At 41.9% G+C, this 26,642-nt stretch overlaps 1 protein-coding gene across 1 annotated transcript in view; it reads left to right on the plus strand.

Moving 5' to 3' along the window:
- The first annotated feature begins 436 nt into the window (after positions 1-436).
- Positions 437-26,642, plus strand: part of LOC141091378 (uncharacterized) — a 154,136-nt gene continuing 127,930 nt past the window's right edge. The window contains 1 exon segment of the mRNA XM_073576934.1: positions 437-569. Within this exon segment, the coding sequence (XP_073433035.1) occupies positions 437-569 (133 nt within the window).

Consider the following 26,642-nt stretch of genomic DNA (forward strand, 5'->3'; position numbering starts at 1 on the left):
GGAGCTTCCAGAAGGAGACATGCAGGGTGGAGAAATGCTAGGAGAGGGTGTGCAGAGTGTAAGTTTTGCAGATACAGATACTCGCATACATAACACTACAACCAACACAAACATTCATCACAGCACACGCAATACCTAATCCTCCATCCAAGCACATAATCATGTTTTTATTTTTTATAGTTTTCACAATCCGGTGCCTGCAGTAGAGCAACTCCGAGGACATCCCAGAGTCGTCAAGGTGACGCTCGCGGCAGTCAGCGAAGAGTGAGCAAAAATTTATTTGGGTGTTTGATTAATGAACTGCATGTGCATGGATTTATTATTTTTTTATTTTACACAGGTTTCACAGCGTGCTCCTGACACAGACTACGAAGAGGGATAAATTGATGTTGACACCCTCATCAATGCGGTGAGAGAGACGGAGCCGCTGTGGAACATGGCGGACCGCCGCCATGCTGTCCAACCAACCACCCAACGGCATTGGGATGAAGTTTGCTTCATCGTTCTTGAGAACTGGGAGGATCTCGATGAGAGGTACCAGGATAAAGAGTGTAAGTATTCAGATTTCAGTAAGTTATGTTACACCATGTAAAGTGTTGAATACTAACCATTTTGTGTTTACACTTTACAGGTGACAGGGTTGACACGTGGTGGCGGTCACTCAGGGATCGCTTCAAGAGGGAGTTCAACAAAGAAATGCAGGCCCCGAGTGGATCGGGAGGATGCTGGAGCAGCCGATATAAGTACTACAGAGCCCTCCAGTCGATGATGGTGATCAGAAGGTAAATATTCCACACACCATTTCTGAAGTAAAAATGTTTACATGTTTAACCTTTTTTTTTTTCTTTCAGTAAGTGCAGTTTTCTATCAATATATTAATATATATTTTTTTCCTCTTTTACAGCACCATCTGCAGCACTCAGGAGCCTGCTTCTGAGTTGGCTCCCTCTGGAGGGATCCCTTTCGGTGACCGCCACTGGGCACCACGTCGAGGTACCCGACCGCTCTGCACCTTCCCTCTTGTCTCGTCCCTCTGTCCCATCCACCAGCACTGGAGCAGCAGGGCAGTCTTCATCACATGAAGCTGCAGCTGACGATTTAGATTACACTTTACCCCACCCCTCTGACACAGCCGTAACATCTCTACCAACTTTTGGTTCTGGACGGCAGCGTCTGAGAGGTCAGGAAAGGCTGTTATTGTCTGAGTGTTTGAATCTGAATTCATCCTTCCAGAATGCCTTCAGACTTTTAGGGCAACAAATAACTTCTGGGTTGAACATGATAAATCAAAATATCATGGAACTCAGAAGTTATATGGAGAGGATGCATTCAGAGGCAAACCAGACACCGAGACATATTTTTTTCCAATCAGAGGTACGGCACAAGGAAAATCTAAATCCACACCTGCAAATGCATGTGATGGAAGGCTAGTGGCTGCAATATCCCCGGCCTCCCAAACTACTCATCTACCTATTCCATCACCTTCTCATTCCATTGTCCATCCTCCTAGCGTCCATCCTCCTACCGTCCATCATCCTACCGTCCATCCTCCTACTACTCCTTCTCCCTTACAGGTTTCCCCATTCCATTCTTCCCAGTAGCTTCCTTCCTCATTGCATTTTACCCCAATGACCTCACTGTACCCACCCCCACCCCCACCTTCAATGTTCCCACAAACCTCTGTCCATCAACTCCCGTCCCAACCTCATGTTTTCCACCCCCCTTCCACTTCTGATCCTCAACAACCTCGTTCCCAGTCCACCCCCCCTCGACGTGGTCAACCCTGTTAACCCCTCCAATACTATCTCCACCCCACAGTACCGTCAATTGTAACATTTTGCAAAAAATTGTTAATAAAAATTTTTTTGTTCAAAAGAATTTTATTGTCTTTCCTTTTTTGTATTGTTAAGATCAAATACTTTTAAAATTTAAAAACTTACACAACTTTTTATGGTAAAGGTACAAAAAGGGTTAAAGTACACAGGAGGTGTACAGGTCACATACACAACTTTGTGGTAAAGGTACAAAAAGAGTCAAAGTACACAGGAGGTGTACAGGTCACATACACAACTTTCTGGGAAACAAAATTGGTGTAAAGGTACCAAAAATAAGAAACAAAAAGGGTAAAATTCCAAAGTTTTTGTTATCAAAAAATGGAACCTTGGTATAATTTAAAAAAAAAAAAAAAATTAAACCATGTCATCTTGCCAGTCAAGTCTTCCTTTTGGTGAGAGAAAGTAGTCAGCAAATGTGTCCCTCATTTTTGAAACTGACAGAGTACTCCGAACACTTGTCTGTTGATATTCCCACAAGGTTGTTTCACACAGATTTTCCTCAATGGAAACTGGTTCCTTTGAAATGACAAAGGAACTAGTGCAGGGTCACACACGCCTCCACCACCTCATCCACAGTCTCAGTTTTCAATTTCATAGCAGTTAACAGGACTCGTCATTTTGCAGTTAAAATCCAAAAGCGCACTCCATCACTCTTCGCTCTCTTGTTAAGCGATAGTTGAAGATTTTTTTCCTGTGGGTCAATCCATGACTTGCATATGGCTTGAGAAGATGTTTAGACAGTTGAAATGCTTCATCACCAATACACACAAATGCCATTGGTGGGCCTGTGGTTCCAGAGAGTGGTCTTGGAGATGGGAATTGAAAAATTTCTCCATATAAACGACGCCCCATTGCAGACATCTTGAAAACCTGTGAATTATTTGATCGACCATACGCACCAATATCGACTGCAATGAATTTGCATTTTGAGTCAGCAATTGCCATCAGTACAATTGAAATGAATTTCTTATAACTGAAATATTCTGATCCGGATCCAACGGGTTTCACAATCCTTATGTGCTTCCCATCCACTGCACCATCGCAATTAGGAAACTGACATATTTCTTGAAAGTTGTCAGCAATCTCCAGCCACCTTTCCTGTGTTGGATGTGGGATGTACTCCTCGTGTAGACAATCCCACAATGCCCGGCAGGTCTGTTGGACTATTCCAGATATTGTAGATATCCCCAGCCGGAACTTGGTAATGGAGGGAAGAAAAGGATTCTCCAGTTGCCAGGAATCTGTTAAAAAAAGGGAAAATAAGAAAATAAATACAAACTACCAGCAACAACATGACACTAGAAGTCTGCAGAATCAGAAAACTTACCGAAGGGTCACCATCAGACGCTCTGCCGGAGATATTGAAAAGAGCAAGTAGGTGTCCATTTTCTGGATTTGAGCTCCAACACGCTCCACCAAAATCTCAAAGAGGCCCGGTGTCATCCGCACATAATTAAACAACTTATCCGGGTTATCCCTCAATTCAAGATAAAGCGTAGAAAACACACCAAGGGTCAACCACTGTGCATTGATAGGATGAATCCATTGACATCTCTTCCTTCGCCCGATGCAGGATGCGCTGTCTTGCATCCTCTTTGTGCCGAGCAATCATTGCAAAATGATTGCACTCAAAATCAAAGTCCACACATATGCTAGCAATGTTCGCTATAACTACTTCCATCCCTGCCACTAGCTCTACAACCTTTCAAAGATGTGGTATTAAAAAACGCTATATGTAGTTTTCCAGCAGTTTCCATTATCCAATCACGTTTGGGATCATTTTCCAGTAGCAAATCATGTTTGGGAGCATCCCTTTTGGGAGGTATTGAAAAAACGGATTCGTCAAAAAACGGATCAAACGGATGGAAAAAATGGATCTAATGGATGCCACGGATCCGTTTTTTGATGCATAGCGATCCGTATAGCGGATCCGTCAAAAAACGGATTCGTTTCATCCGCTTTTTCACATTTTTGACGGATCCGTCAATCCGCCTCGATGCCGGATTGTGACTGACGTAAAAAAACTGAAATGTGAAACAGATCTTACAGATGTGATTATATATTGCTATTTGATACATTTGATACGCATGATATATTCTTTTTGTTATCTAAAAATGTACATATGCATGTACAGTTGTGGAAAAGTATTGACACCCCTGCAATTCTGTCAGATAATACTCAGTTTCTTCCTGAAAATGATTGCAAACACAAATTCTTTGGTATTATCTTCATTTAATTTGTCTTAAATGAAAAAACACAAAGGAGAATGAAGCAGAAAGCAAAACATTGATCATTTCACACAAAACTCCAAAAATGGGCCAGATAAAAGTATTGGCACCCTCAACCTAATACTTGGTTGCACAACCTTTAGCCAAAATAACTGTGACCAACCGCTTCCGGTAACCATCAATGAGTTTCTTACAATGCTCTGCTGGAATTTTAGACCATTCTTCTTTGGCAATCTGCTCCAGGTCCCTGATATTTGAAGGGTGCCTTCTCCAAACTGCCATTTTTAGATCTCTCCACAGGTGTTCTATGGGATTCAGGTCTGGACTCATTGCTGTCCACCTTAGAAGTCTCCAGTGCTTTCTCTCAAACCATTTTCTAGTGCTTTTTGAAGTGTGTTTTGGGTCATTGTCCTGCTGGAAGACCCATGACCTCTGAGGGAGACCCAACTTTCTCACACTGGGCCCTACATTATGCTGCAAAATTTGTTGGTAGTCTTCAGTCTTCATAATGCCATGCACACTGTCAAGCAGTCCAGTGCCAGAGGCAGCAAAGCAACCCCAAAACACCAGGGAGCCTCCGCCATGTTTGTTTGTAGGGACCGTGTTCTTTTCTTTGAATGCCTCTTTTTTCTCCTGTAAACTCTATGTTGATGCCTTTGCCCAAAAAGCTCTACTTTTGTCTCATCTGACCAGAGAACATTCTTCCAAAACGTTTTAGGCTTTTTCAGGTAAGTTTTGGCAAACTCCAGCCTGGCTTTTTTATGTCTCGAGGTAAGAAGTGGGGTCTTCCTGGATCTCCTACCATACAGTCCCTTTTCATTCAGATGCTGACGGATAGTAAGGGTTGACACTGTTGTACCCTTGGACTGCAGAGAAGCTTGAACTTGTTTGGATGTTAGTCGAGGTTCTTTATCCAACATCCGCACAATCTTGCGTTGAAATCTCTTGTCAATTTTTCTTTTCCGTCCACTTCTAGGGAGGTTAGCCACAGTGCCATGGGCTTTAAACTTCTTGATGACACTGCGCACAGTAGACACAGGAACATTCAGGTCTTTGGAGATGGACTTGTAGCCTTGAGATTGCTCATGCTTCCTCACAATTTGGTTTCTCAAGTCCTCAGACAGTTCTTTGGTCTTCTTTCTTTTCTCCATGCTCAATGTGGTACACACAAGGACACAGGACAGAGGTTGAGTCAACTTTAATCCATGTCAACTGGCTGCAAGTGTGATTTAGTTATTGCCAACACCTGTTAGGTGCCACAGGTAAGTTACAGGTGCTGTTAATTACACAAATTAGAGAAGCATCACATGATTTTTCGAACAGTAACAGTAACTGGGACCAGTTGCCGTGGGCCACTTCACCACCATGTACGCTGAGGGGTGCCAGGTCTTTTGGTTCTGTGCTGCTTCACACAGGTAGAGCTAAGCAGAACCTCCTGCTTGGCATGCTTGCAAAACCAAAACTGACACTCCCAACCCTCTGCTGCAGAAATTTTACAAGGAACCTGTGGCCCTAGGCCACAAGGAAGACCCGGCTGGGGAGGAAACGGCTGCCCCACTATCATCATGTGGTCTTTTTAACCCCTTAAGCCCCAAGGGTGGTTTGCACGTTCATGACCGGGCCAATTTTTACAATTCTGACCACTGTCCCTTTACATCAGCACAATTTTGGAACCAAAAATTTTTTTTTGTTAGGAAGTTATAAGGGTTAAAAATTGACCAGCGATTTCTCATTTTTGCAACACCATTTTATTTTTATGGACCACATCACATTTGAAGCCACTTTGAGGGGTCTATATGATAGAAAATACCCAAAAGTGACCCCATTCTAAAAACTGCACCCCTTAAGGTGCTCAAAACCACATTCAAGAAGTTTATTTACCCTTTAGGTGCATCACAGGAATTTTTTGAATATTTTAAAAAAAAAGAACATTTAACTTTTTTTCACAAAAAAAATAATTCAGGTTCAATTTTTTTTATTTTACCAAGGGTAACAGGAGAAATTGGACTGCAAAAGTTATTGTGCAATTTGTCCTGAGTACGCTGATACCTGATATGTGGGGGGAACCACTGTTTCGGCGCATGGCAGACCTCAGAAGGAAAGGAGTGCCGTTTGACTTTTTCAATGCAAAATAGGCTGGAATTCAGATCGGAAGCCATGTCGCGTTTGGAGAGCCCCTGATGTACCTAAACAGTGGAAACCCCACACAAGTGACCCCATTTTGGAAACTAGACCCCCCAAGGAACTTATCTAGATATGTGGTGAGAACTTTGAACCCACAAGGGCTTCACAGAAGTTTATAACGTACAGCGGTACAATTAAAAAATCATATTTTTTCCACAAAAATGATCTTTTCACCCGAACTTTTATTTTTCCAAGGGTAACAGGACCCTAAAAGTTATTGTGCAGTTTGTCCTGAGTACGATGATACCCCATATGTGTGTGTAAATGACTATTTGGGTGCATGGCAGAGCTCGGAAGGGAAGCAGCACCATTTGACGTTTTCGGCTGGAATGGAGATCGGACACCATGTCGCGTTTGGAAAGCCCCTGATGTACCAAAACAGTAGAAACCCCCCATAAATGACACCATTTTGGAAACTAGACCCCCAAGGAACTTATCTAGATGTGTGGTGAGCACTTTGCACCCCCCAGTGCTTCACAGAAGTTTATAACGCCCGGGCGTGAAAATAAAAAAATCGTATTTTTTCCACAAACATGATCTTTTAGTCACCAATTTTTTTTATTTTCCCAAGGGTACAAGGAGAAATTGGACCCCAAAAGTTGTTGTCCAATTTGTCCTGAGTATGCTGATACCCCATATGTGGAAGAAAACTACTGTATGGGCACACTAAGAACAAATGGTAGCAGAATGAGCTGGAATACTTAGTCAACCACATATTCAAAACTAAATGTACTGGTGACCACAATCAAGATTCCAGCACATCGTCGGACAGTGTAGGACACACTGTATTTATATATATAATTCAAACACCATAGAAAAAACAGTGTAACAAGTCGAATTCAAAGGATAAAATACAAATCTTTATTAAATGACAGATGAAGCAAAATATAAGCTAAAAAGTGGCACTACAAAAAATGGGCAGTGTATAGTGAGCCACACACAAAAGCATAATGAATGATATAAGTATCATACCCTATTGGCAATGTGAGACATATACTCCATAGGCAGAGAAATAGAATGGAAATGCCATAAGAATAAAGGGAACAATCCCTGGCTGGACCATAAAAAGATGATATACTGCCAAGACGTTAAATATGTAAAACCACATACCAAGAGGAGGGTGCAGCTCAGTGTACACAGCCGAACCCCAACGCGCGTTTCGGAGAAGTTCCTTCCTCAGGGGGCGTGTGTTAGTGCGGGTGTCTGAGCAATTTATAAGAAATCACGGGGAGAAATCCCTGATTGTGCCAGGTGCATGTAAACCCTCCCCCCCATCCCGACATGGCAACCGCCACTGGCGCTGACACACAACGGGGCCCCGTGATGTCAGACGCCAGACGGTGGGTGGAAGGGAGGAGGATAGAGGTGACATGATCCAGCGCGTCATCCGACGCATGCGCAAATCGCACTACTAAAGCGGCAGCCATCTTGGAAGGGGGCAAACCAAAAATAGACAAAATAAAACAAAATAAACATATATAGCCGCGCCAAATTGTGCGATATAATGACAAAAGGGAGTATAAGGACATAAGTATGAATAGGACTATACAAATCGCCCAAAAATAGATAACAATATACTATATGAAATCACACAACACCATAGTTGTAACATAAGTGTAAGCACATTTATGTAATCATAGTAACCCCTGAAGAACAGAACAATCATATGGGGACACCCATTGCCATGAAGGCACATGCTAAAAATACAATTACATAGGACAATTAGATAATATTAAACATGCACAATAGGTTTATGAGAGGAAAGAAACGGTACAGCATGAAATCACAGAGCATATATAATTGTTACCCATTTATATTTTTATAAATTGCACATTGCAAAAGGACAAAACAATCATCCATAAAACATTGTCTATATGATAAACGAAGAATCATGGGCCAGAGCTTCAAGATGTTGATAGGCGTCAAATATGGAATAAAGAAAGTCCATAAACTGGTAAGTACCAAATCCACCCCGAAATAGAACAGACACACTGGCCAGACAAGTGGAAAACACAAGGTCACTAAAAATAAAAACAAAAGTTAAAACACACACTAAAAGAGCGTCACATAGCAAAATATAGGCCTATAGGAAAGGAGCAAAAGAGAGGCATTCGTTAAGACCATGAGGATGGACTGTCTTAAGCTGCCATATCCATTTTGATTCAAGCTGACCAAGTCGCTTGGACAGACCACCACCCCTGATGTCAATTCTCAAGGCATCAATGCCCCTAACTTTAAACTGGGAAGCATCACATGCATGATGATCCTTGAAGTGGCGTGGAATGGTCCTCAGGGTGGTAGAATCCTCATGTGTGCGTGCCGCCTGGATCTCCAACACATGCTCCCTTACCCTCACTTTAAACTGATGTGTAGTGAGGCCAGCGTAGATCAAACCACAAGGGCAAGTAGCATAATAGATGATGTATCTTGTGGTGCAAGTGATACGTTGACGGATGGCATAGGTTTTAGTGCCACTAGAGTCACAAAAGGAGTTACTACGCACTATGTTGGGGCATGCCACGCAGCCGCCACATGGGACACAACCCACCCTGGGAGTGAGAACATTCAAAAATGTAGATGGTTTAACTGCAGAATAATGGCTATTGACCAAATGGTCTCTAAGATTTTTAGCACGCCAAAAAGACATAGATGGTTTATCTGTTAGGAAGCTACTCATAATCGGATCTATCTGTAAAATAGGCCACGCTTTCTTTAATGCCAGACGTACCGAATTTGACCTGGAGCTAAATGTTGTAGCAAACCTAACAATTTGGTTTGTGTTCGTAGGTCTAGTTAATTGAGAGCGATACAATAGGTCCTGACGGGAAGTATATTTCGCCCTATTAAAGGCCCTCTTAATAGACCTACAACTATAGCCCCGTGCTAGAAAGCGTTGAATTTCGGCCTGCCGAAGAAAATCATTATCTGTTGAACAGATCCTACGGAGCCTTAAAAATTGATCCACTGGGACAGCTCGAATGATATGCTTAGGGTGGCTAGAAGTTGCATGTAATAATAAATTAGTGGCGGTTGTCTTCCTGTAGATGTCAGTCTGCAAGACCCCAGCATGGTCCCTCCTAATAGTAACATCAAGGAAATCCAAAGATTCAACACTATGTGTAAAAGTGAGATGAATATTGCGGTCATTGCTGTTCAGGAAAACCATTAACTGATCAAGGTCGACGGGCGTGACCTGCCAGACGAAGAAAATGTCATCAATGTACCGCGTCCAAAAGGGGACACGGCACATTGACACACACTCATCTGACATAAAGAGGTCCCTCTCCCACAGCCCCAGGAAAAGGACAGCGTAAGAGGGCGCATAGGCTGCTCCCATTGCGGTCCCCTGGAGCTGCAGGTAGAAGGACCCCTTAAACACAAAGAAGTTGTGTGTGAGGGCGAACTCTAACTGTTCCAGCAGGAGGTCCCTCAACCCCAATGTGAGGTTAGATGTACTTAGAAAAAATTTGACAGCCCTAAGGCCATCTGTATGTTTGATATTAGTGTAGAGGGACTCTACATCTGCTGAAACTAAAAGAGATTCACCCTCAAGGCAAAGCCCATCGACCCTGCGCAGTAGATCACCAGTATCCCGGAGGAACAAAGGAAGATTTGTTACTAGATGTTGCAGATGGAAATCAATCCATCTGTTAACATTTTCAAGAAAATTCCCCCGTCCTGAGACAATTGGTCTCCCAGGTGGCACAGAGGAATCCTTATGAATTTTTGGAAGGAGGTACAAGGTAGAGATCCTAGGTTCGGGGACCAGTAATGCACTAAAGAGTTCTCTGGTGATATGGTGTGTATGGGCACATGTCGGGGCTCGGAAGGGAAGTAGTGACGTTTTGGAATGCAGACTTTGATGAAATGGTCTGCGGGTGTCATGTTGCTTTTGGAGAGCCCCTGATGTACCTAAACAGTGGAAACCCTCCACAAGTAACCCCATTTTGGAAACTAGACCCCCTAAAGAACTTATTTAGATGTGTGGTGAGCACTTTGAACCCCCAAGGGCTTCACAGAAGTTTATAATTCCCAGGCATGAAAATAAAAAAATCGTATTTTTTTCCACAAACATGATCAATTAGTCTCCAATTTTTTTATTTTCCCAAGGGTAACAGGGGAAATTTGACTGCAACAGTTGTTGTCTAATTTGTCCTGAGTACGCTGATACCTCATATGTGGGAGAAAACTACTGTATGGGCACACGTCAGGGCTCGGAAGGGAAGTAGTGACGTTTTGGAATGCAAACTTTGATGGATTGGTCTGCGGGTGTCATGTGCGTTTGGAGAGCCCCTGATGTACCTAAACTATTGAAACTCCCCACAAGTGACCCCATTTTGGAAACTAGACCCCCCACAAAACTTATCTAGATGTGTGGTGAGCACTTTGAACCCCCAAGTGCTTCACAGAAGTTTATAACGCCTGGGCGTGAAAATAAAAAAATCATTTTTTTCCACAAAAATGATATTTTTGCCCCCAACTTTTTATTTTCCTAAGGGTAACAGGAGAAATTGGACCCCAAAAGTTGCTTCGTTTTTTATTTTTATTTTTTAAGGGGTTCGTTAAAGGGGTTAACTAATGGGACAGTTTTATAGGGCGGGTCGTTACGGACGCGGTGATACCAAATATGTGTACTTTTATTGTTTTTTTTTATTATTTTTTATTATTTTCAAAAAAAGAATTTATTGGGGAATATTTTTTTTTTTTACTAATTTATTTAGCGATTTTTTTTAAATTATTTTCACACTTTTTTTTTTTTAACTTTATTACATTGTACCAGGTGGGACATAACTGTCCTGTGACAGATCGCTGATCTGTCACATCACAGATCGCTGTGACAGATCAGTGATCTGTCACAGGCATTGAAGATGACTTCCTCTTGCCTGCGCTTTGCAGGCAGTGAGGAAGTCAGCTCCCTACAGGCCCCCGAAGGTCCCCGTCGCCATCTTGGATCCGGGTGCCTGTAGGGAAAGAGCCCCCTGCAGCAGCGCTGCACATTGCGCTGCCGTGGGGGGCTCAGGGAAGCACGGAGGGAGCCCCCTCCCTGCCGATGCTTCCCTTTAACCCCCGGTACACCGCGATCGTGTTTGATCGCGGTGTACAAGGGGTTATCATGTCGGGGGCGGTCCATGACCGTCCCTGACACATTGTGCTGGGTGTCAGCTGTGATAATCAGCTGACACCCGGCCGCGATCAGCGGCGCTCACCACGTGGGCGCATCTGATCACTATGACGTACTATCCCATCCCTGGGAATTAAGTCCCAGGGCACATGGACGGGATAGTACGTCTGCTGGCAGAAAGGGGTTAAAAAATAAAAGCCCATGGCAGGTTTTCCTAAAAATGCATTGTACAAACAGCCAAGACCAACACTTACTCTTATTTTTGCATTGCAGTCATTGCAATGCATTCCCACGGCCTCATAATGGTTAAAAATTTGTTTTTCTCCTTTTGTTTAATAATATAAATTGATAAATAAAAACCATATCCACACTTCATATGGTCTCCCATCGTATATTGGACCGAACTCCTAAAAAAAATTGTCAAATATTAAGAATTTTGATATAGAAAATTACATTAATGGAAAGCCAATAATTTTTGCTAAGTTGCAACTATTTTACCCTTTGTGAATTGACCTTAGCATTTTTTCAGTATTTTTTGGAGTATATTTTTTTTTAGCTGCAAAGAAAATATACCTTATGGCTTGTTTGTCTCGCAAAACTCGAAGCACACTTTCTCTGACAAGCTTTGGTTTCTGTATTTTTCTTCAGTTGCAAAATTAGGACAGAGGGGTTAAACTATCAATCTTTATTAAAGACTAACAAGAATAGACAATGAGGATGACTCCCATGAGGATGAACAAAGAACATAACAAGCCTCAATTAATTGTAATAATAATGCACACGATATGGGCTGCCTGCTAGCAATGGAAATCGTCCCCCTGAGCCAACTCTTAAGGGCTTTGCAAGTTATGAAAAATTTTGTAACATTTGCCCATTCTAGCAATTGAAATTAAATTCCCACCAAACGCCTTTGGCTACAGAGATGGAAAAGTCAATATTATGGAGATGAAGTATGTATTCAAGGATGCCTTCCAAATGTGATAACTCATCACCATGCACATTACTGCTTCCTACAAAATCTTTCCCTTTCTGCCAATCCTTACCATATAGCTGTCATGTGGAAGGAAAAACAGATGTCCCGATCAAATCCATTAGCCTGTCTTCATTAGGTCCCACATAATTAACGGAATGGAATACCTTCTGGGTTGGCATTCGACAGCAGCTTCCAGAAATCCTGCCAAAGTGAATGGGACAAGGCATCAGCCATAGCATTGTTCTAACTGGGAACATGACGAGCTCTAAACCAAATGTTATGTTAAAGGCAGTGTAGAACCAAGTGCCACAACAGATCCTCGACCGGTAAGGAAGAAGATGTCAAGTGGTTGATGCAAAGTACCACAGCTAAGTCCAAAAGCAAATCTTTTGTTTGGTGAATTCCTTTTAGAAAAGCTACTTCTATAGGACATAATTCCAACAATGTTAAGGTTTTACAAATGCCAGACCTTTTTCAAGAGGGCTGCCATGTGATTCAGTGGTTAGCCCTGAGCCTTGCAGTGCTGGGGTCCTTGGGTCAAATTCCATTTTCACCCCATGTTTGTGTGGGTTTCCGCTCATACTCCAAAAACATACTGATAGAGAAATTAGACTATGAGCCGCAATGGGGAAAGTGCCGATAATGTCTTTAAAGCGCTGTGGAATTAATGGCGCCATATAAGTGAGTAAAATAAATAAAATGGATCATGACACTAAAGATTGCACCAAGTCCAATAGACCTGGAGGAATTCAAGAATAGCAAGATCTCATGACTACATACTTAAGATCAACCATTGAATGAGGAAATAAATTGTTTCCATATTAGTATGTCCGCTCGTATGAAGCAAGTGATGCGGACCCTATGTTCAGGGCACTTTGCTCCCTTCATGGATAGGGACAGGTGCCTAGAAAATACTTTGCCCATAGGAATGACTCTGCAAGCAAAAATCAAACAACCCAAAAGTGACTGCATTTGACAAAGCGAGACCTTATAAACTGAAAAAAATTCCATCAATGAGGTTTTAAAGTTTTTTAATATCATAGAGAAGCCTACTGTATATTCCATTGATATGGTATTGATCTGTATGCCTAAACAAGTTGCAAATTGTCTCTTCAGAGAGGAAGAGGACTAGAACTCTAGTGCCACCTATTGGAAGTAGCAATCCTAAAAGTCAATGTCGACCCTTGTCACATGACTTAGGATAAAAGACAAACCAGAATCTCAATTTGCAGACACTGTGTTTCGGGGTACTGCCCCTAAACAAGTTATAACAAAAGTTGAGTCCTCTATCTTCTTTTGAGCAAGTGGTGCTGCAAATTTTTTTATGAGGGACTGAAAAGTATCTAATGAATGCTGGCATTAACGCAATAAGCTAGGACCAACAAAAGGGAAATTGTACAGTAGCAAATCTGGAACCAGTTTTATAACGCACTGTCCATTTAAGATATGTACTAAACAGCTCAAAATAGTGGCATGATGTGGAACAGTCCATGGGAAGGCAAGACTCAAAATAAAAAAGGGAGAATATCAGCTTCTTAGTTGAAAAAAATATGTAGTTTATTTCCAAAAATGTTAAAACATAATTGCAAGAAATCTATGATGATGTAAAAGCTACACGTTTCAAACACAGAGATGTGTTCTATTTCAAAGCTAATGGTAGAATGATCCATAGTGCAGTATATACCCCATTGCAAGTGTGGGGAGGAGGACTCCCATGAAGTGACCGGGCAGGTACCCAGAGGACCGCCATCAGGGTTCCTGAGGGAAAGATACTGGGAGAACAGTAAAGGGAGAGACTTGACTGAAGTTGTCAGGGAAACAGAGGGCGGGGCAAGGGTAAAAGGAGCAGGGGGCGCGCTGAAGTGGCAGTTGACAGAGAGCAGGACAACAGACAGGAAGCCGTGTGAGACAGAGAGGACCGAGGGAGCGGACGGTGTGTTGTGGAGAGACCGACAGGGCCCTGTGAAAGGAAAGCTATAGACTTACCGACTAGTGACACGTGAGAGCCTTGCACCGGCGGCCGCTCCCCTCATACGGTCACATACAGCGGTCCCCGCTGTTTCCCATCCTGCTGTGACAGGTCCACGACCTCCACTGACCGCGGCGACTTGAGACTATTCCTTTACAGCGGTCAGGACACTGCCCCTTGCCTTCTCCCACAGCTGCGGCCCTGTCATCACCGGCCCCAGGGGGCGCCACCTCGCTACAGGCAGCAGAAGAGGCCCCCGTCCGGTTTGCTGAGGGACTCTGGGCAGAGACTGGTGAATGGTTACATTTAGAGACTGCGTCATCACCGCACCCACTGGCATTGCTCCTTCAGGGCCTGTTGCGCCCCATCAGCACCGTTTCTTCAGGGCCTATTGCGCCCCATCGTCATCGCTTCTTCAGGGCCTGTTGCACCCCATCGTCATCGTTTCTTCAGGGCCTGTTGCGCTGCCGCATCAGCGACCTATACGCGGCCATGCCTGTGAACCTGACAGACCCCTGGAAGGATAAGTTTATTATAGTAGATAAGGACCCCCAGTTTGGTCATACGTGGCCTATAGCACCCCGGGCAAACCGGGTTAGTCGCATCCATAATAAGAAAGTGTTGTTAGGTTTGTTGAGTCCCTGCGTCGACTGGTTATTGTTAACCCCTTTTGTTTGCTCAATATAGCCCTAGCGGCTACAGTTTATAAAAGTTGTTTCCACAAACCACACTCAGTCTCGTGCCTCGTCACTGCATCCTGCGAACCTGCTGAACCCTACACAACCAATGGGATTAATTAAACAAAACGTGTGACAATAAAATCATGCATGTCACATATTTGACAGAGAGGACAATCTGAAAGACTAGTAATGGGACATGATCTCTTTACGAGCATTTAAGCCCGTAGAGAAATTAGCTCCTAGACAGTATATCCAGAACATCTATCTGCTTAGCAGTCATCTTTTTAAGTCTCCTCCTCTAGGTAACTTTCGCACCCTTTCTATGCCAGTCACTTTTACAGATGCAGAGCATTGGAGCAGCACCTGACAGACAGGGAAGGAGGTGTGTCAGCCCCTGCTCTTAGCACGTGCTTACAGGCAACCTTCCCTGAAAGACCCTGTGTCCATCTTGTGGCCAGTGGTCACCATGGAAACCATCAGCACAACGCGATCGCAACACATTGTGTTAATGGAAGCACACAGGGATCCCACTCCCTGTGCAATCTCCTCGATGTTAACACTGACTGTGGGAGTTGCTGATGGGTGTCAGCTCCAGAGTCAAATATTTCCTGATTACATGTAGGGTATTGGCGCACTCATGAAAAAATGGTACTCAGCTTGTTGTAAAAAAAATTCCTATCAGCCCTTAGGAAAATTTAATACTTGGGGCTAAAACAACATTTTAGTGGTAAAAATGTAATTTAATTTATTGGGGAGTGTAGTTTGTAAATATGTTCACATATGCAGGGTTTCTGTTGTTCTGGCATATCAGGGGCTCTGCCAATGTGACATGGCACCCTCAAACCATTCCAGCAAAATCTGAACTCCAATATGGCACCTCTTCCATTCTGAGCTTTGCAACTGTGCTTTAAAAGTAGTATTCCCTCACAAATGGGGTATCAGCATACTCAAGAAAAATTGCACAACAAATTGTACAGTGCAATTTCTCCTGTCACCCTTATGAAAATGCAAAATTTGGGGCCAAAATAACATTTTTGCTAGGAATATGTATTTTCTTATTTTAGCGGCTCAACATTATAAACTTCTGTGAAGCACCTGGGGGGGTTCAAGGTACTCACCACACATCTAAATACATTCCTTGAGCGGGTCTAGTTTCCAAATGGGGGTTTCCACTATTCAGTTTAGGCACATCAGGGGCTCTCCAAACGGGGCATGATGTCCGCTAATGATTCCAGGAAATTTTACATTCAAAAACTCAAATGACGCTCCTTCCCTTCTGAGCCTCTCTGTGCCCCCAAACAGTAGTTTTCACCCTCATATGGGGTATCAGTGTACCCAGGAGAAGTTGCACAACAAATTGTATGGTGCAATTTCTCCTGTTACCCTTATAAAAATGCAACATTTGGGGCTAAAACATATTTGTGAGAAAAATGTGATTTTTTTTATTTTCACAGCTCAATGTTATAAAGTTCTGTGAAGCACCTGAGGATTCAATGTGCTCACCACACATTTAGGGTATGTGCACACGTTGCGGTTTTCCTGTGGATTGGCCAGCGGTTTTCCCCTGCGGTTGACACCTGGACAATGGAATAGGTGTCAAACCGCAGCGGAATCCACAGAAAGAATTGACATGCTGCAGATTTCAAACCTCAGCTTCTCAGCACGGAAAAATCCACAGCGTGTGCACTGCGGATTTGAAAACCTATAGGATAACATTATACTGTACACTGCCTGTGGAACTGCTGCGGCCAGCAGAATCTGCAGCATGTGCACATACCCTTAAATCAGCTCCCTGAAGGTTTTAGTTTCTAAAATGGTGTCACTTGTGTGGGATTTTCACTGTTTAGGCACATCAGAGTTTCTCCAAAAGCGACATGGCATCTGCCAATTGTTTCAGTAAATTTTGCATTCAAAAAGTCAAATGGCGCTCTTTCCTTTCCAAGTTCTGCTGTGCACCCAGTTGTTTTCTCCTTCATGTGGGGCATCGGCATGCTCAGGAGAAATTACACAGCAAATTTTGGGGCCCATTTTTTCCTGCTACCCTTGTCAAAATAAAAAAAATTGGATCTAAAGTAAATTTTTTGTGAAAAAACATCAAATGTTAATTTTTTTCCACACTCCAAAAATTCCTGGGAAGCACTTGAAGGGTTACTTATAAACTTTTTGAATGTGATTTTGAGCACCTAGAGGGTGCAGTTTTTAGAATGGTCTTACTTTTGGGTATTTTCTCTCACATAGACACCTCAAAGTGACCTCAAATGTGAGGTGGTCCCTAAAAATGGTTTTGTAAATTTTCTTAGAAAAATGAAAATTCACTGGTCAACTTTTAAACTTCATAACTTCCTAACTAAAAAATGTTTTGGTTCTAAAATTGTGCTGATGTAAAGTAGACATGTGGGAAATGTTAATGTTATTTATTTGACTTTCTGTGTGATGTATCTCTGTGATTTAAGGGCATGAAAATTCAAAGTTTGCAAGTAGGAAAATTTTCAAAATTTTCACCAAATTTTCATTTTTTTCACGTATATAAGCAAGTCACTACTTGCTGAAATGTTACCACTATCATGAAGTACAATATGTCACGAAAAATCAAACTCAGAATCAGTGGGATCCGTTGAAGTATTCCAGAGTTATAACCACATAAATTGACAGCAGTCAGAATTTTAAAAATTGGCCTTGTCATTAACATGCAAACCACTTTCGGGGGTAAAGGAGTTAAAGATCATTTCATCCTGAGCTTGTTTAACTGTTCGCAATAATAGTAATTTTGATTAAACTTACATGCCAGTTTTTGTTCAGCACTCAGTATATTTGATGTTTTCTTTCTTTTGAAAGTTGAGGCGATTATGATAATGCCAAATCTATATAGCATTTAGTGCTTTATTATTTATTCATAAAAAAATCCTTTTTTTTAAATATTTAGTATCTGAGACCTATAATGTTTTTATTTTCCTTCAGACAGAGTCGTGTGACAGAGTGTTTTTGCAGGTTTTCATTACTATAATTTTGGGGTACATACAACTTTTTGATCACTTTTAATTTTATACTTTGTAGCAGGCATGAACAATAAATTTTAATTAATTTTTTTATTTAAATGGATGCGACCTGTGACACTGAAAATGCTTTCTTTACATATGTTGGTAGTTAACTTTAGTTAAAAAATTACACTAATATTCTGTCTCCGATTTTCATTCCATTATTCATTTTCAGTCCACCTTATATGTACAGCATTTTTCATCCTAATTTTAGGTGCAGACCTTTTGCTTTAGGTAATACATGCTGGATGTAAGTTATTATGTTCAGAATTATGCTGTATCTGCAAGGTCTATGGACACCTTTGGAAAATGACCTTTACTGTACTTATGTTGAAATTTTCTTTTAATTATAAAAAAAGTTGCATAAATGTTCACATCCAATCTCCATTTCATTATTCATTTTCAAACCCACTGATAAACATCTTGCAACCTTGCTCATAGTTTTCTCTCTCAGTTATAAATTCTGGATATATGGTTTGTGTGCTCAGGATTCTGCTGCCTGTACTAGCTCATGTATCAGTACAGCTGCATTCCTGGACTGATTTACCCTGTTACCGCTCATGAAGGAACTTTTGCTTTTCTTCATATCTTCATTTTGAGTGAGCTGACCTCCCTAATAACTTGTATGCTTCCACCTTCTTTTCTCTTTAATTACTTTTGTACAACCCTTTCCCCCACCTGCTGCTATCTCTAACACTGATAGAAGGAAGGGGAAGAGCAGAAAAAGCTACCAGAGTCAGGAGCACAGTTTTTTTAGATAATTTTGCAGATTAGCTAGTTATTTGAAGGACTAAAGGCCCCTTTACATTTAGCGATGCACCAGCGATCCGACCCGGTCGGGATCGCTGGTGCATCGCTAAATGATCGCTAATGAGCTGTCACACAGGCAGACCTCACAGCGATGCAGCAGCGATGCAGCGCACAATACTCACCTTTCACACACAGCGATCCTGACGTCCTCCCGCCCGCGTCCATGCGTCGCTCTTCGGCGCCAGCAGGAAGCCCATCAGGAAGCGCCTGACGAGAAATGGAGCCGGACATTCTCGCACGATCAGCGATGGACTGCGGGGGAGCCGGTTGGAGGTAAGTATCAGACATAGCGATATCGCTAACGATATCGCTATAACGTCACAAAATCGCTATGTGTAAAACCCCCTTTACAGACACTTCGAGACAGTAAAATTGTAATAAATTGTTATGAATTCTATTTGAAAAGTTGCTTAATTTTGCATTTAGGACACACATAAAGAAGATACAAATGTTCAGTGTACATAACCTTCAAAACAGCATTTTAAGGTGACCAAACCTTTGTAGGCCTGCAGATGTTGCTACTCTTTCATTAGTATCCTCTGACTTCACATTCTTTTATCCCTGTGTCTGCTATAATCATCTCTCATTCTTATTCTCTGACTTAATCATGATAACAGATGATTCTAAATGCAATAAAAAAAGCTCAGCAAGAACTTCTAATCTACAAAGATGTTATTACATTGTCATTTCTAAATGCGCAGGTTTCATCTGCAGCACACTTTAAATGATTGCATGGTATAGAAGATCTATTTTACTGAATGAAAATCCTTTAATTTACTTCTGCTTTCTAGTGATTATTTAATTTGTCCAATGCCATTTGCGATTAAGCATATTTGATACTGCTTTCCCTGGTAGTTTAGCTAAATTTGCTCTGTTCTAGCATCCATGAATCTATGATTAACCCCTTCATCACCTTGGGTTTTTCCATTTCTGAGTTTCCGCTTTTTGCTCCCCTTCTTCCCAGAACCATCACGTTTCCATTTTTTCATCAATATAGCCATGTGAAGGCTTGTTTTTTGTGGGACAAGTTGTAGTTTTGAACGACACCATTGTTTCTGCCATATAGTGTACTGGAAAATGGGGAAAAAAATTAAATATCTGGTGAAATTGCAAAAAAGTGCAATTTCACAATTTTATTTTATTTTTTTCCATGCCCACTAAATGCTAAAACTGACCTACCTTTGTGATTCTCCATGTCAAACATGTATAGGGTATTTCTTATTTAAGTGGTGAAAGAAAAATCCAAATTTTCTAGAAAAAAGTCGCCATTTTCTGCGACCCGTTGTGTCCACATTTATTGTGATCTCGGGTTGGGTGAGAGCTTATTTTTTGTGCGCCGAGCTGACATTTTTATTGATACATTTTTGGTGTAGATACAATCTTTTGATCGCCCGTTATTACATCTTAATGCAATGTTGTGGCGAACCAAAAAAATATAATCTAATTCTGTTTTTTTGTCTCGTTATGCCGTTTAACAATTGGATTCATTCTTTTTATTTAATTGACAGATCGGGCAATTGTGAATGTGTTGATACCAAATATTTGTTTTTTTATTATTACTGTTTTATTTTGAATAGGACTAAGGCCTCTTTCACACATCAGTTTCTCGCCGTCAGGCGCGATCCGGCTTTTTTTTGTAAAACCGGATCCGGCGAAATGCAATGCCGGATCCAGTTTTTCCCCATTGACTTGCATTAGCGCCGGATCGCGCCGGATGGCATTGCCTTTCATCCGTTTTTTGCCGGATCCGGCTACTTGTCTCATTCCGGCGTCTGGAAAAAACGGCTACTGTAACGTTTTTTGTCTCCGGCGAAAAAGCCGGAAGCGCCGGATCCCACGCTTCTGGCTTTTTGCCACAATGAAAGTCTACGGGCGCCGGAATGCGCCGGATCCAGAAAAAGATGGATCCAGCCACCGCATCCGTTTTTTTAAGTCTGCGCATGCTCAGATCCAATTGGCCAGCCCCCAGGAAACAGATATAACCTGCTAGACGGATCCGGCAGAAAAACGGATCCGTTTCTACAGTTCTCCAAAATTTATGCCGGATCCAGGTTTTTCTAAAAATAGCCAGATCCTGCCTGACGGCAAAAAACTGATGTGTGAAAGTAGCCATAGGGGGTTATTTAAACTTTTATATTTTTTTATTTTTTCAATATTTTTAAAAACTTTTTTTCTACTTTACATTTGCTTCAATAGTCTCCATAGGAGACTATAAGCTGTGATCATCCGATTGCTTATGCTCCACAGAGCAGGGCTTCAGCCCTGCTCTGTGTAACAGAAATGCTCACTTGATATAAGCAACAACCACTGGTCGGTGCTCATAACTATCCGGCAATGACCACCACAGGGATCTCCTGCAGACCTCGGGCTGTCATACCAACCCATCGGCGACCCGCGGTCATGTGACACAGACACAGATGGGCGGGATTAGTGATGCATTTCCGGCATGAGCATGTTAAATGCCGCTGTCACCCCTTTATTTAATAAGGTCTCAGATCCTGGGCCCCTCTATTTAATGTCCCCATGTTAGGGCCCTATGTTGCCCCCAACCTGAACCCCTATGTCTCCATACAGTATAATGCTCCCATATATAGCTCCATGCAGTATATAATGGCCCCATGTATTGCTCCATACAGTGGATGAATTTGAACCCAGGACTCCAGCACTGCAAAGCTGCAGTTCTAACCACACTTGGTGACTTTCGGACTGAAAAGGGGAAGTTATTAAATAAATGATGTATGTTTCTAAATATTATCTAAAGAAATTTAGTAGGTTTATTGTCAAAAAGCTGATACAGAAAACAAATTTCAAAGAAATATTTGCTTATATAAAGTGAGCTAAAAATTAATCAGAAATATATTCTGATGTTTTAAATATATGTATTTTGTAGGTGAATAGAAACAATTGTGAACGTAGAAGACATAAAAGTAAAGCTAAGCTTCTTCATTCTCCGTATTTGGAAGGTTAATTAATTGAAAGTCTCAGCTGTCTTTCGAGACTCTATTCCATCTGGTGTACTTGGCAAAATATTGGATTGAAAGAAATGAGTCTCCGAGCTCAGTTCTATTCTCTCACACTGTCTCAATCAGCAAATAGTAATAAATATACATATATTGTATATTATAGCCTTCACTAGGCAGAATGAGAAGCAGAGCGGAAGGAGAAGCAATAGTAACTGGGAAGACGTAGTCACTAGAATGGACATGTCGAGATTCTCATGTGAATACAAATGTTGTACAATATGCCAAGCATCTATCAAACATTTACTGAAGAGTCAGGAAAGAATGATACATTTGTCTTTCAATAGACAGTATTTTTTTGTCATAGACAGTATTAATACAATGCTGGAAATGAATGAATATTTTTGTCCGTTAAAGTTGTAGTTTGCATTCATAGAGGCAATAAATCGTAACTATGCAAAAAAAAAAGGCATTAGCTTGCTATGATATCTTGCAGATATGTTGCAATATTCACTGATGACAGTAAGAATATACTGAGAAGCCTACAAAAGTGTGTTTTAATTTTGCTACTCACTATTCTTCATGCAGTAAGTTATATTTGGAAGCCATTGTGAGATATCTGCAAGTCATTGAAATTCCCATTGGAATTGGAACATGACTTGCAGATTGAGCATTCTAATCAGTATTTGCTTGGGTCATGGTACGCAAGTATATCAAAGTAATGTAAAGTTGGAGTTATGACAAAATTGTATTATTGTAGTTTATCTATTTAGAGATAAAGATGTGTCCACTAGTAATGAGTGAGCGCGCTCGGATAAGGTGTTATTCCAGCATGCTCGTGTACTAATCAAGAATTTTTGACGTGAACAAAAAAAAATGCTCGAGTTGCCGTGACTGCATGTCTCAAAGCTGATCGACAGCCACAACACATGCAAGGATTGCCTAATAAACAGTATCTACTCCAAATCGTTAGTGCTAAAACTGTATTTCAGTGGCAAATCTAAAGGCTTCCACTTGGCGGGAATGACGTAGCACTTGTTGGCAGGCTGCACTCTCGTTCTGCTGCTGTATGACGGCTGCTGTGATACCTATATGCGGAGCAGTGTGGGTTCTAGCTGTCCCATACAGTCTGATCAACTACAGCCTGCGACCGGCTATCAGTTTCACTGATTTAGGCTAATCTGTCCTTACTGGGCCCTGGACTCTTATTCCCTGCGGCTGTATGGCGGCTGCTGTAATACCCGTATGTGGAGCAGTCTGGGTGGTAGGGGTCCCGTACAGTCTGTGCAAGTACCGTGTATGACCGGCAGTCCATTTTTACTGGGCCCTGGACTCTTGTTCCCTGCAGCTGTTTGGCGGCTGCCTTAATACCTGTATGCGGTGCAGTCTGGGTGGTAGCAGTCCCATACAGTCTATTCAATCACTGCCTGCGACCGGCCCTCCGTTTTGACAGTTCTGCCTTCCTCCACGTATGGTGCTGTGTGAATTTCAGCATACAGCTAAACCTCATCCACTCCCCAGTAAACAGACTGTATGGATGCTTAAGTCTATATTTATTGAGGTGATGATGTGAACTTGGTAACAGTGAACGATGACGGTGGACAGTAATGGACGATGTGGACAATATGAGAGTGGACAATAACGAAGTGGTAAAGAACTACAAGGAAATAACAGCGTATCAGTACTTGGCACATTACAGCATGATACAGGATGCAATAACAGGGACATTACAGAGATAGCACATAACACAGCATAACACAGAGATACAGTTATTATGGCTATCTAGAGCGAGTTCAGGCTGCCAGCATTGTACTACTTATACAGACATGAATCTATCTGCATACAGAGAAAACATACAAAGCACAACATGCCTAACTAACAGTATGCTACATGGTGGCTGCATAACTGTTCTAACACAAACATGTAGGTACATTTGACCCTCACTGGAATCTGCTTGTCAGGAGCAGGGTTTTGTAAGGAGAGAGTACCAGGAACACGTGTGTAAGACTCAAAGGTCTGGGGTTAAATGTCTGCAAGCTTTCTTGGCCGGGAAACTAAGGGGACATGTTATGAATGGGTCACCGAGGAGGAGAGCAGGCCCAGGCTAAGCCACAGAAAACCAGAGAGGTTGGTAACTAAGCGGATTGCAGACCCCTGATCCTATCCGACAACTAGCAGTAGCCGTGGAGCGTACCTACGATAATCCTAGACGCCTCGGCACAGCCGGAGAGCTAACTAAGCCTAAAGCAAGAAAGGGGGAATCTAAACTGCCCCAGAGCAGACCTCAAAGGAATAGATAGTCCCCAAACATATATTGTCGGTGAGACAAGATGAAAACACAAACGCAGGCAGGAAAATAGACTGAGCAAATGATGGGGCCCAGACTGACTAGACAGGACAGGAAAGGAAAGACACTGTCTGCAATCACGCAAAAAACCCTGCCAAAAGTCCAACACGTCTGATGCACAAAAATATTGAAGTCGCATGACTTCGCCCCCTGCTATATCAGCACTCTGGTATATTCTGAAAGCAGAGCAAAAAGAGACCAATCTAACAGTGGACAAAACAAACTGGCACAAGCAGTAACTTATGGGCGGTGATTCAGCACAGCCCCAGCCGGAGCTGGCTGATCCGCACAAAACAGAGATAGACAAAACCAGATCAAATGCAACAAGAATAGCAAATAAATCACTTAGCTGAACATGTAGGGACAGAGCAGGAGACATCAGACCTCAGGAGGAACAGGAAGAAAATCACCAGCCGGAATAGAGGGAGTCAGCTGTCTTAAATCCCAATCTGAAACCCCAGATCTCCAATCGTCATCCTTATTATCAGGTGGCAAGCCTCTGTCAATCAGATCAGCTCCATTACCTCCAGTAACCACCAGAGGGAGCCCAGAAAGAGAACTCGCAACCCCTCTGTCAATCAGACCAGCTCCACTACCTTCAGTAATAACCAAAGGGAGGCCAGAAAGCGAATTCACAATATGAATTAACTTGCTGCACAATAATGGGCAGAACACATATTGTTAGGACTAATATTGGGTTGCAGCAAGGAGAGACAATTAGCTACTCAAAATACAGGGTGGGTCATTTAAATGGCTACACCTGGGTGGGCCATTTATAAAGTTTAAATCCAAAATGGCCAACTTCAAAATGGCACAACAGGAAGTTGATACCACCAACCATTCCCTTTTAATTTAGGTTTATCCATATAAATGGTCCACCCAGGTGTATCCATATAAATGGCCCACCCTGTAGTTTGTGCTAAAACTATGTTTCAGTGGCAAATCAGAAGGCCAGATTGCCACTTAAAAATCATTAGGCATAATAGTTGTTTATGCACACCATCTAAGAAAATAAATAGTGATTGATCATTTAGTGACAGGTTGGGAAACAGCAGGGTACAAGAGGGGAAGGCTACTTACAACATGAATGGGAAAAAGCGAAGTCATTGTGAATGAGGGAATAGGCATGGTGTTTGATGTGTACGTAGGTTAGGTGTTAATGTGAATGAAAGATCTACTGAACAAACACCATCTCATCCTATCCAAAGACCACTGACAACATCTGTTACTGGCTGGGCTACTCGACTCCCTTTCTTTGGTAGCTGCACAGCGGTACGCCTTGTAGATGAGGCTCAGAAAGAGCATGTGATTCAGTAGATGGCAAGCACTACATCAAGTGGCCTGTCCTCCTCTTCCTCCACCTTAACATTACACACAGTACAATCCTCAGAGGTAGCAACACAATCACCCTTGTTTCCCGTCAAAAATTTCCAAACACCCAACTGACAGTGGGGAATCTCAGATGGGCCATTCTGAAGAGCTGTTCACACAATTTATTCCATGGGCATCAGAGGTCTGCTCCAAAGAATCACAGAATCCAGAGGAGGAAAGCATCTGCACCGATGCCCCATATTTTTTCATGTTGGATCCGGGACCGGATGAAGTAGGCAGAAGTTAAAATAATGAGGGGGAGAAGGACGGGTGTGCATAACATGTAAACATTATTCAAATCTTGATAGTAATTATGGAGGTAAAAAAAAAATCACAATTTTACGCAAATATTTTCAAAACTGATCACATATAGTGTAAATACATGAAATATGCAGAAAACTGGAAAAATACATACAGTCTACCACATAAAGTACTTTGTGCAAAGATGTGCTTCCCTTGATAATATAAATATAATATTTGATAAAGAGATTTTAAATAAGAAAGTATACTATCCCATTCAGGACCATACTTGAATAATAATTTCATCAAGGGGTAATATTGCACACAGCCCAATTACATCAAATACTGTTTGAGCTAATGCAGAGTGTAATCTCCCAGCACAAAATAGAGACCAAAAAAGGACCAATAAATAATCAATTCATTGAGGAGTATTATTATCCAAAGCCCAGTTATGTAATATCCTATTAAAATGAAGAGGTAGATAAGCTAGAAAGAGCAGTAGACAGATATAATAATTCTCATATTCTAGATCAGAGTTAAAGCATACTAACCAAATGGAGCACACCACGTCTCTCTCCACCAACTTGAATGCATGTTTCACTACCGCTTCATCAGGTAGCAAAACTCCAAGTTGGGTCTCCATCAGGTGGGTTGCCTGTGGTGGAAGGTGTTTCAGAGGCCTATTATACTGTTTCTACTCTGTGGAAATTTATGCCACTTTAGTGGTGAGTGACTTTTTTTTTTTAAATATTGAAACTCAAGATTGGGTCTCTAGCTGGTGGGTTGCCTGTAGTAAAATTTGTGTCAGAGGCCTATTATACTGTTTCTTCTTTGTGGAAATTGATGCCACTTTAGTGGTGCATGACAATTATTTTTTTTAAATGTGGA

Source organism: Dendrobates tinctorius, unplaced genomic scaffold (genome assembly GCF_039654945.1).
Source record: "Dendrobates tinctorius isolate UK_male_01 unplaced genomic scaffold, ASM3965494v1 ptg000051l, whole genome shotgun sequence".
Lineage (NCBI taxonomy): Eukaryota > Metazoa > Chordata > Amphibia > Anura > Dendrobatidae > Dendrobates > Dendrobates tinctorius.